At 41.6% G+C, this 10432-nt stretch overlaps 1 protein-coding gene and 2 pseudogenes across 1 annotated transcript; all 3 read right to left on the reverse strand.

The window, feature by feature from the left end:
• Positions 1-3475: 3475 nt before the first annotated feature.
• LOC138827914 (zinc finger matrin-type protein 2 pseudogene) lies at positions 3476-6098 on the reverse strand (annotated as a pseudogene).
• An 84-nt stretch (positions 6099-6182) lies between these two features.
• Positions 6183-7826, reverse strand: LOC138827915 (pre-mRNA-processing factor 17 pseudogene; annotated as a pseudogene).
• A 769-nt stretch (positions 7827-8595) lies between these two features.
• On the reverse strand, positions 8596-8817 carry LOC138827752 (ubiquitin-like protein 5). Its single transcript, XM_070023361.1, has one exon. The coding sequence runs from the start codon at positions 8815-8817 to the stop codon at positions 8596-8598; it is 222 nt and encodes a 73-aa protein (XP_069879462.1).
• Positions 8818-10432: the final 1615 nt, after the last annotated feature.

Genomic DNA, 10432 nt, shown 5'->3' on the forward strand with positions numbered 1-10432 from the left:
CATTGCCATTTTTATAGAGAATCTGGTTTGGGGAAATATATCCCCTCTGGACACTTATTTTGCTGCATCTAAAATAATGCTAAGCCCACTATTCTTAAGAACCTTCTTGGGTAACTTGGAAACACTGATTTATGGAAGCATCAATTTTTATTAAATTTTATTGTAAAGATGCTGTACAGAGAGATTAGTTACACGAGTAATGAGTACATTTCTTGTCAAGCATTGTTACCCCTGCCTTTTTTTTTCTAATTTCTTCCCTCCCCCATCTCCATTGCTCCTCCTCATTTCCAACACAGTGTCCTGTGAGTATCATTGTTGCCATGGGCCATCCTGTCCTTATTTCAGCATTTTATTATTCCCCTCCCTCTCCCCCAAACTAGATGAATGTACATACAAGGTGTAGGGTACTGAAATCAAGTACAGGGACAACAGGGGATATACCTTAGGGGGAAGAACATACAAAAGAAACAAAGTCACATGGTACAATTTCTTGAGTGAAGAGTTAGAAACCCTAATGAACCAGAGCTAAGTGGTTTCTCAAACAGGAAGTCATATGATGTCAAGATTAACTGAACTTGAAAAGGCATCCGAGATCAATCTAGTGGCCATATTGTGAACAGGAGTAGAATCATCAAGGCTGACTAGCACTGGGTCAAACTAATCTAATTCAAAGCAAGATGGACCACACAAAACAGAGCCAACATTGGCAAGGAGGTAGCGTCCAGTGAGAAGGGTTTGGCTCTTAGCCCTGGCAAAAAAATTTCTGCAGAAGAGAATAAAACGAATGTCATCAACTTTTCCCCCGGAGGCCATGTGGTGCTGACTAGAGGAACATGCTAAGGCTCACAAGCCACACTGGTATTCCATGCTAGTAATGACATCACCTTATAAAGCGTGAAGTTCTGTGCATATAAAACTAGCGAATCTTTCAGATGTTTTATAGCTTGTCTCTGAAGTTTTAACACTTCCATTTTATACCTTTTAACGTAGATTTGACCTCATCTATGATAGTTTTATTCCCCCACCCAAGTCACTGTGCCATTCATTGTCTAGCTAAAAGCTTATGGGCTTACCCAGGTACATTTTGAAGATAGGAATCCCATTTCCATTTCTCCTTTGTCACTGAGTCACTATTGGTCACGTTGGATTCCTCTTAAAACCTGCTGGCCTCTATAGGAAATGGCCATTGTAATACCTGAAAGCTGACTTGGTGTACAATTTGTGTACCATATTATGAATCTGGGCTTCTTTCTGGGCTGTGCTTCTTTCGCTCTGTGTTGCTGGTGCTTCATACCTAGAGCTGCTGTGGCCTCTCATCTCCGTGTTGGTTGTATCCATTATCACCCAACATTAGGGATTTTCTGGAGACCTACAATACTCTGGACAATCCACGGGGCTTTTGTGCCAAATGAATGGGAAATAGGGGGGCAGTTAGCATCTAGGGACAAACTTGATGGATTGAGGGAGTTAGAAGCCATGAATAATGGATCCCTTTATCCACCCAAGGCCAGGGATATTCTACATTGCTTTTCAGGTATTTATACTGGAGGGAGCCACCTGATGAGAATCTACACAGAAATACCATCTCAGTGATGCAGATATGGACCAGCCATCCTGCAGGGCCTACCCATCCTCCTAGCCTGGGGTCACGTCCTCAAGTCCATTACGGGCATATAGGCTTTTGCTCATTGCTTTGCAATGAGAATAAGGCCCACACAATGACTTAATAAACTTCTCCAGGCTTGTTCACATTTTCTCATTGACCTCCTGAAGATGTGTTTTGTTAATCACCTTGTTGCTAGACTCACGTCTAGAAGTCCTGCTGTATGGACAGTGTATGTGAGAGATGAGTGTATGGGGAAAGTAGGCTTTTTGAGGGGACTAATGTCTAGAGGTCCTCCTTTTGGGGAAAGCTAAAGCATGTCGCATGTCTTCCTATGAAGGTTGAGGTGCAGCTATTGGCATATCCCAGGAGCTGAATTGAGCACCTGTTTAACTCATGCTGGCATATACTTGTGGGAGTATGCTCAGTTTAGCTCTTGTGGTCAACATTTGGCTCCTGAAATGTCTTAGAAAAACAATACACTATGGCCTACACTTTGCATTCCTAAAAATGGGCAAGAGGATGAGCAGGAAAGCGAGGAGACGGAAGATGGAGCCATGGCTACCAATAACCTGCTACAATATCTTGTATCTTAGTGGCCAACAGTTATATCCTCAGATATTGCATGTAGAACATGCTATGAGAAAAGGTTACAAGGCCAAGGCCCTGCTGGGAGCAGCCCTGGGAAGGAAATGGCATATCTCCGTTATAATACCAGTCTTACTATGGAGTTCATGTGCCTTAATAAAGCCAAAATGGCCGTCATGGACAGGCAATTTCAAAATACTTGTTAGGTTGTCTAACCAATGGACCATAATTCAAAGGGAAGCCAGACTTGAAAGCTTGACCCTGATGGGTAATGTGTCTTTTAAATAGTGTGACACTCATTAGCTATTGAAAGTGAATTACCCCAGAAGACCACATGAGCAAAGTCATGTAGATTGCTGGCAATAAACCTCTCTACTCAAAGATGACAAGGCCAAGTTGCCACAAAGAGAAAAGGAAAATGTTCCCAGTCTCTTTCAAGGGGACTGTTACACAATGAAGTAGGAGGTGCTTCACATGCCTCACAGGTACTGTCATCAGCCTTTTGCTGACTTACAATAGCTACTTAGAAGAGAGGCCCAGAGAAGTCCTTAACACTTTCCGTGCCATCCTAGGATAAACTGATTCTGGAACAGTAAACATTGATGCAGCCACCAGAACTTCCTGGCACATTATTTGACACTAAATCGGAGTCCTTTTTAGAGAAGAGAATACTCACTTCAACTCAGCTAATAAGTATGAGGGACTATCTAGAACTAGGAATCAATTTGAGACTGATACAGAGGAAAATAACTGGTATTGACAGAAGTTGATATCCAAAGGTAGAGACTGACTTCTGATGAAACTCGGGCTTTAGAGTTTCTAAAAATGATCTTAAAATTGATAAGGATGCAAAGATACAAGAATGTTACTGACTCACAACGATGAGTTTGTCCTTGGTTCATTTAATCTTCTAGGTTTATAATATGACCAAGAGTCATAAACAGAAATAATATGACTCTTGTTCATATTATAAACAGAAAACTTTGTAGAAAACATTGGAAAGTCAAGTCTTGCCTACTGATGGTTTTGTCTCTAATTGGATTTGTACTGATGAGAACAGTAAAACTCATGATCCAAAGGCATGAAAAGGTGGAATATGAGTAGGTAATGTCATATGAATCTGAACATCCTCTGAGCCACAAATGCCCACCCTCCTGTCTGGCCATTAACACTCTGAAGGTCTTTCTCCAGTATCCGAGAGGAATGACTCCACCCCCCTAACAAATACGCACACCCACAAAGTAAGGCCAACATAGGCCAAAATTAGGCCCATCACAGAAAGGCTCAGTAACTCTTCTTGGTGGAATCACAGCCAAGAAGCCCATCACAGCCGCCATCTCCTCCTCCTCAAATGTCAAGTCCTCCTCCACTCTCCTGTTCTTCTCCTTTTGTTTCTTTCTTGTATGCTTTAGCCTTTTCTTCCTGAGTTTCTTCATCCTTTGCTCAAAATCATAATCCTTCAGCTGGTCTTCCATCTTATTGACCAACCTCAAAGCCTTTCTTCACCTGATCCAGGATAGAACGTTCCACATGCATAGGCATGCCCAGGTTCCGTTGATTCTTTCCATTCATATGATCCAGGAAGTTGATGGAGTCTCTCACCACAGTCAGACATTGCAGTAATATCCTCCCATCTCAGATGGTGGGGTTGTCTTGGTCATGACATTTGGAATCCAATCTTGGGAAGATGAGCCCACTTTATAGTCTCTGTGTTACTGAAACTCCCTCTTGACTGGCTGCCCTGGTTTTCCATCCTTTTCACTCTCTCCTGTGAGTCTCAGTTTCTTGTATTCCTCTTTGTCCCACTTTCCGAGAAAATACAAGATATATATATATATACATACATATATATACATATATATATTGCTTTAAAAATAGGATCTTTTCAAAAACAGAATTTTTATAGACAGGTAATCTAGCTTAGAAACAGTCAAACACACAAAAAATCCAGACTTAGAAATTATGATTTGTAATATATACAATACTGGTACTGAGCAACTGTTGAAATGTGATGGGATTAAAAGCATTCTACATTTGAATAATAAAACCAGTGCTTTGGACTAAAATGTCTGAATTCCTTTCTCTTATATTCTGCCCTTCCCAGAAGATGCAGAAATGGCAGCAGCTAGGCAGTATAATTGTGTGCCTATGATTCAAAAAATACATCTGCACTTTTATTCTTTTCCTATTTTCTTTGAAATTCATTCCTATGTGACAGCAAGCCTGGTCCTATTTGCCGGGTTTCTTTTTTTCCTTTTTTCCTTTGGTCAGTTGTGGGGCTTGAACTCTGGGCCTGGGGGCTGTGTCTCATCTCTTCAGCTCCAGGCCAGTGCTCTACTACTGGAGCCACAATGCCACTTCCGGTGTTCTGAGTGGTTTATTGCAGACAAGGGTCTGAAGGACTTTCCTGCCTGGGCTGGCTTTGAACCACAATCCTCAGATCTCAGCCTCCTGAGAAGCTAGGATCACAGGGCCTGAGCTACCAGCGCCTGGCTGCCAGCTGCCTTCAATTTAAAAACAGAAGTTCTCTAAGGGCAAGGAGCCTGTGCTACCAGGATAGCAGCACAAGCCTCAGAGGTGATGATCCTAAGTTACCAACACTCAACAGGATGTTGCTCTCTTAAGACAGCACTAGGAATAGCTATCTGCCAATTTTTGTCATAGTGTCCTTCTGAAATACTTCAAGCCATTTAAACAACATAGATTTATAAAGCAGGAGAAATAGCTTATCAGACTAAAGTGCTATTAGCGACTATACTCCAGAGGCTGTTGAGATTTCATAATCGAACACTTTTTAAACTATATTGTCATTACTAATATTTTAATACAGTCACTGCTTCTCAGACTGGGGAACTCTAGGTATCTTCCTTTCCCCCCAAATACTTGGAAAAAGGTTTCATTTTTTTTATAATCCTAAGTTGTTTTTTGGATCCACAAGCAAAATCGGTGTGCTTTTAAAGACACTTTTATGCCCTGACTTCTGAGAGGAGATTTCAGTAGTAACAACTGTGTACGTATGAAACATCAACAGTGATTTCTGAGGGTGTGGCCAGGTCCTTCGTGTGAACACCAATTCAGACTCATGGCTCATTCTTGTGATTCCAGCTTCAGAAATAATGTAATTCTTTTGCTTCCTGTCTACACTGATGAGGAAGTATGTCAAGGAGAAGATGTTTGGACTTTTATTTTACATTCTTTAGTAATTACAAGGATGTTACAATCAAGTTTACTGACTTACAACTAAAAATATAGAACATGTTAAAAAAAGTGGAAATCATGAAGCCAAAGATTAGAATTAGTTCCTCTGAATATACTGGGAACAGTAATTGGGAGACATTTTATTCTTTGAAGTGCCCAGTTTTTGGATGTCCTCACACAGACCACCAGAGACCACGATCAATGTAAGCAGCAAAGAGTCGTTTATTGCAAGCTCGAGCTTGGTCCTCCACGCACTCAGTAACTGGTGACACTAAGAGGCCCCGAGCACAAAATTAGCACAGCTTTATAGTATCAAACAAACAAGTTCACAAGTTCAGGGGGTTTCCACGCAAGCGGTTACATGAGTATACATTAAATCACAGTATCTCTGTTCTTTGTCACCCTTTTAGTTGAACTGGCAAGTATATGATATCATAGTATATTGTATATAGTCGTTCATTACATTGTTTTCTCTGGGTTCCAAACCAGTAAGAGATTCTTTCCTGACACCAAAGAGATCACTTCAATAATGTCATATGGGGATAAATACAAACTGCCCAGCAACAAGAATGTCAATGGTCATTCTTTGTTTAAATAACACCTATAAAGAACAAAATGAAGTTACAATGAAATGCTATGAGCAAATTTACAAACTTTATTTGAACAATGGTTCTATTACATAAGGCCATACAAGGGATACATGATACATCAAGTTGTCATCTAACATTTAATAATATAGTTAAACATGACTTTGTATCAACAACGATCCTAGGTAATTGAAGGGCTATTCCCATTAATCCCACAATTTGATGAGACCATCCCACCCGCATGTGATAACTTTGGAAGTTTCATGAGGAAGCCACACTGCACCGATGCACACCTCATCATGGGCTTTAAACCAACTGTACAGTTTTGTAGTCTTCCAGTCCCAGATGTTTAACTTTCCATTTCCATCTCCTGAAATTACATAGCTCATGTCTGGTGAAAAGTCTATCTGACAAGCATAGCCTGCAACCATGTGGCCCTTAAAAACTTTTTTCTTATTTAACCTGAATCTGTTCTGTGCTCCAAAAATTAAGATTTGGTTGTCCATTGACTGGCATGCTAACCATTTTCCATTTGGAGACAAAGTTACTGCAGGCATGGAATGCATGCTGGGCTCTGCTATGTACTTGAAATCTATAGGGATACCCCACTCCCAAACCCTAAGGCTCTTATCATCAGATGTGCTCACAAATCTCCTACTCTCATCCACAAAGACAATGGCATTGACGGCTCCCAAGTGCCGGTCATATTCTTGGACAATTTGTCCACTTCGAATGTCCCACTGTACAATCTTTTTATCAGACATCCCAGCCACGAAGAGATTTTGCTTATCTTCATCGGGATTGAATTTGACACAGTAGGGCACTTTCTGGTTTGTAAACCTTGATAGACATTGTCCTGTCTCCGTGTCCCAGAGTTTAAGATATCTGTCATAGGCTGCACTAAGAAACTGTGTTCCTGCAGTGTTGAAGCAGATGTCTCTCACAGCTTTGCTGTGACCAATAGCTGTTCGCAGACAACGCCGGTCTCCATAAACTTCCCAGAGCTTAATTTTACAGTCCATGGAACAAGACAGCAATAAATGGCCAGAGAGAGGAAACAATCTGACTGCACTGACTCCCTTTGTGTGTCCAGACCACACATGAATTTGTTTTTTGGGAAGGTAACACTTTTCAGGCAGTACAGATGACCTCAGATTAACACCAACATCTTGAGGTATGTGAAGGTAGGACCTCCCTTGATAGTCGTACATATTTTTAACATGGAGGATTGTTTTCTCTTCCCCAGGTTTCTCCTCTTCCTGCTTGCCTTTTTTCTGCCTCTTTGCTGTGATTTCATCCAATTCTTGTTGCTGTTCGTCTGAAGGTTTAGCTACATCTTTTTCATCCACGTATTTTGCCCATGGTCCCGAGAAACCATCAATATTAGATGCATCATTTTCTTTGAACCTTTTCCTCTTTGCTGTTTTCTTCTGGCCAGTTTCAAAGACGGTTAAACCTTGATTTTTTTCAGCCTTCTCTACAGAGCCAATATACTTAGCAGACACTTGGTGATTAGCCAGTGAAGGGTCTAATGCATAACCATATGTAGCAAAAGTTCTTCTTTGCTGTTCGAACATGAAATGATTGATGTGAGCTGGCTCAGCATATCCAGATAGCATATTTCTAGGGGCAGCCATTTGCTGTGTTCTAAAGGGATTCTCTGGTCCAAATTCGGGAGCAAACATAGTCTCATAGGTAGGATTGTACCGAACTTCTTTCACAGCAGGGTCAAGGTAAACTCCAGTCTCCAAATCTTCCTTGACTGCCACCTTGGGAGCTAAGACCACCGCCAATGCCAGCCAGGGCTTGGCTGGAAAGTCCAAGTTTTTTGTCCCACTGCTGGATGCCATCTTCACACAGAAGTCCAAGATGATGCTTCAAACAAAGGCAACAAGCAGTAGCTCAACAGAGAACCTTATTTCCTTGGTTCTAATGCTCCAAGCATGAGCAATTTTCAGTCTAACTTGTAGCCATGAATTAAAAGCAACAGAAGGAAGTCTAGACCCTCTTCCAGTACCAGGTCATTAGAACCTACAAATCCAAGAGAAACCAAAGCATATAACTTAAGGCTGTGTCTCAAATTTTGGTCTTATAAAGTGCCGAGTCTCGTGTGGATGGCCGGAAGGAACTTACCCCAGAAGACCACTCGGACCGCATCCCCGGAAGGAGGTTTATTTCCAGCGGAGCTGACAAGGCCACCTTCCCACGAAGGGAAAAGGAGAATGGCTCCAGTCCTCCAGAAGACTCGTATTTATTCAGTGCTGGGGAGGAAGTGGGAGGGGCCCCATCTGCCCCACCTGCCCCAGAGGTAAACTCATCAAAGACCTAGCTTAGGTCTGGGAGGGGCCTTTTCCCACTTACAGAATCAACTTACTAGAGAGGCCAGGAAAAGTACTTCACCCTCGTTTCTGTGACATCCTAGGATAAACTGATTCTGGAAGAGTAAACATTGGTGTGGCCACCAGAACTTTCTGGCACACTATTTGATGCTGACTCAGTCTTTTTTTTTTTTTTTTTTTAAGCATCTAAGTCTTTATTAATGAGAATTTTTAAACAAACATCCATAGCAATGGGAGAGGTGAGGTTGGAGGATGAGGAGAGGACAGGAGGAGGACTTTGCTACTGGTAGTAAAGTTCCAGGTTCATTCCATCATGGATTTCATAATCCCCCAGAGACACGTGGTCCTTGAAAATCGTGTACCATTTTTTAAGGACAATTTTGTTCCAACGGGTGCCAGTTTGGGCAGCGATTAACTTCTTAAGGTCCCCGATGGTGTCATCGGTGTTGCACTTAACGCGGACTTTCTTCCCCAGACGGTCGTTGCAAACAACCTCGATCATCCTGGCGGGATCTCGAAGCCCGTCGAACCTTCTTCCGACGCCACAAACTCCTCACTGGAAACACTTTGGTCTCGACCAAAGGAAATACTGGTGAAACCGGAAGCGGAAGTGACACACCGGAAGTCCCGGTCTCCTTTGCGTCCGGGTTGCCTGCACCTGGCCAGTTCTTTAAGGTTCCGGTGTGGAAGTGGAAGTTGAGGGTGACTCAGTCTTTTTAAGAGAAGGGAATATTCGCTTCAACTCGGCTAAAGTGTTTCAGTCTCAAATTTATTCCTAGTTCCTAGATAGAACCTCATACTAAGGAAAATAACTGCCTTTGGCAGAAGTTGATATCTGAAGAAACTCCAGCTTTAGAGTGCCTAAAAATGATCTAAAATGGATAAGGATTCAAAGATGCAAGAATGTTACTGACTACTCACTACTCCTTGGTTCATTGAATCTACTAGGTTTATAATATGACAGTCTTCCATGCTCCTTCAGGAAACACCGCAAAGTCAAGTCTTGATTAGTGATGGTTTTATCTCTAATTAAATTTGTATTGATGAGAGCAGAATAAAACTCTTCATGAAAAGGTGGAATATCAGTAGTGTTGTATATAAAGCATGCCTTTAGCAGCACCCCATGCATACACAGCAAAACAAAATCTAAAGCAATCAGAATGCCATTGCTAAAGCATTATGGTGGGCTCAATGTCTCCACTTCGAATATAAACTTGATTAAGCATCAAGTCAAAAACTGTGCTTCACTTTTAAAAAATTCATTCTTACATATTGCAATATTACAATTTGTACCCTAACAGACCAAGGAAGCTAACATTTAATTTTTTTTTTGAAAAGTGGCCATGAAGATCCATGGAGTTGAAATTTGACATCACCAGATCACTCTGGTTTGAGATTGGAATGACCTGTCAAATTCTTTAGTCTAGAACATGGAAATAGGGAAATGAAAAATTTGCCAGAGTTGACTATGATGAATGGACCACATCTGCTGTTGAAATTTTATCTTGTGATAATTGATACTCATTTTCAACCGATGCTACCTTTCCCTTTATCTTCTGCCTGAAGTTCTGTCTGGGTTAGGTGCCTGTGGGGATAACCTAATAGCATATGCCACAGGATTGAGCTCCTGACTGTGCTAAAGTTGACTGAGCAGATAATGAGGATCATCTACCCAGTTGTCCAAAATGAGGAACCCATCACCAAGTGCTTCCTGTGTGTTTTCTGACCTATTCCCATGATATAGTGGCAACCTGAATAGCAAAGAGATTTCTGCCAATGTACTCTCTTCTTCCTTTGCCTCTGATTCCCACTGTGAGTTCAGATCCTGGTAGAGACATTCCTCTCCTTCAAGGAACTAGAACCTCGGGTCATTGCTACTCTGCACTTCTTAGACTATTGGGGGCCACGTGTCTTTTTCTGAAGGACTGTGCCAATATCACAGGACTGTTTCCAGGGTTGGGTTCTTGGTACTGTTTTAAAGAGAACTATAACATCTAGCCAGCTTGTTGACCTATTTCTGGTAATCTGGTAGGACCAGTAGCTCCCTTGATCACATACCATTTGATGAGTCACAAATCAAATGGATTTCTTAGTCTGAGACAGTTAATTTCAACTAA

The sequence above is a fragment of the Dipodomys merriami genome, unplaced genomic scaffold, assembly GCF_024711535.1.
Source record: "Dipodomys merriami isolate MVZ:Mamm:240054 unplaced genomic scaffold, mDipMer1.0.p SCAF_16, whole genome shotgun sequence".
Classification (NCBI taxonomy): Eukaryota; Metazoa; Chordata; class Mammalia; order Rodentia; family Heteromyidae; genus Dipodomys; species Dipodomys merriami.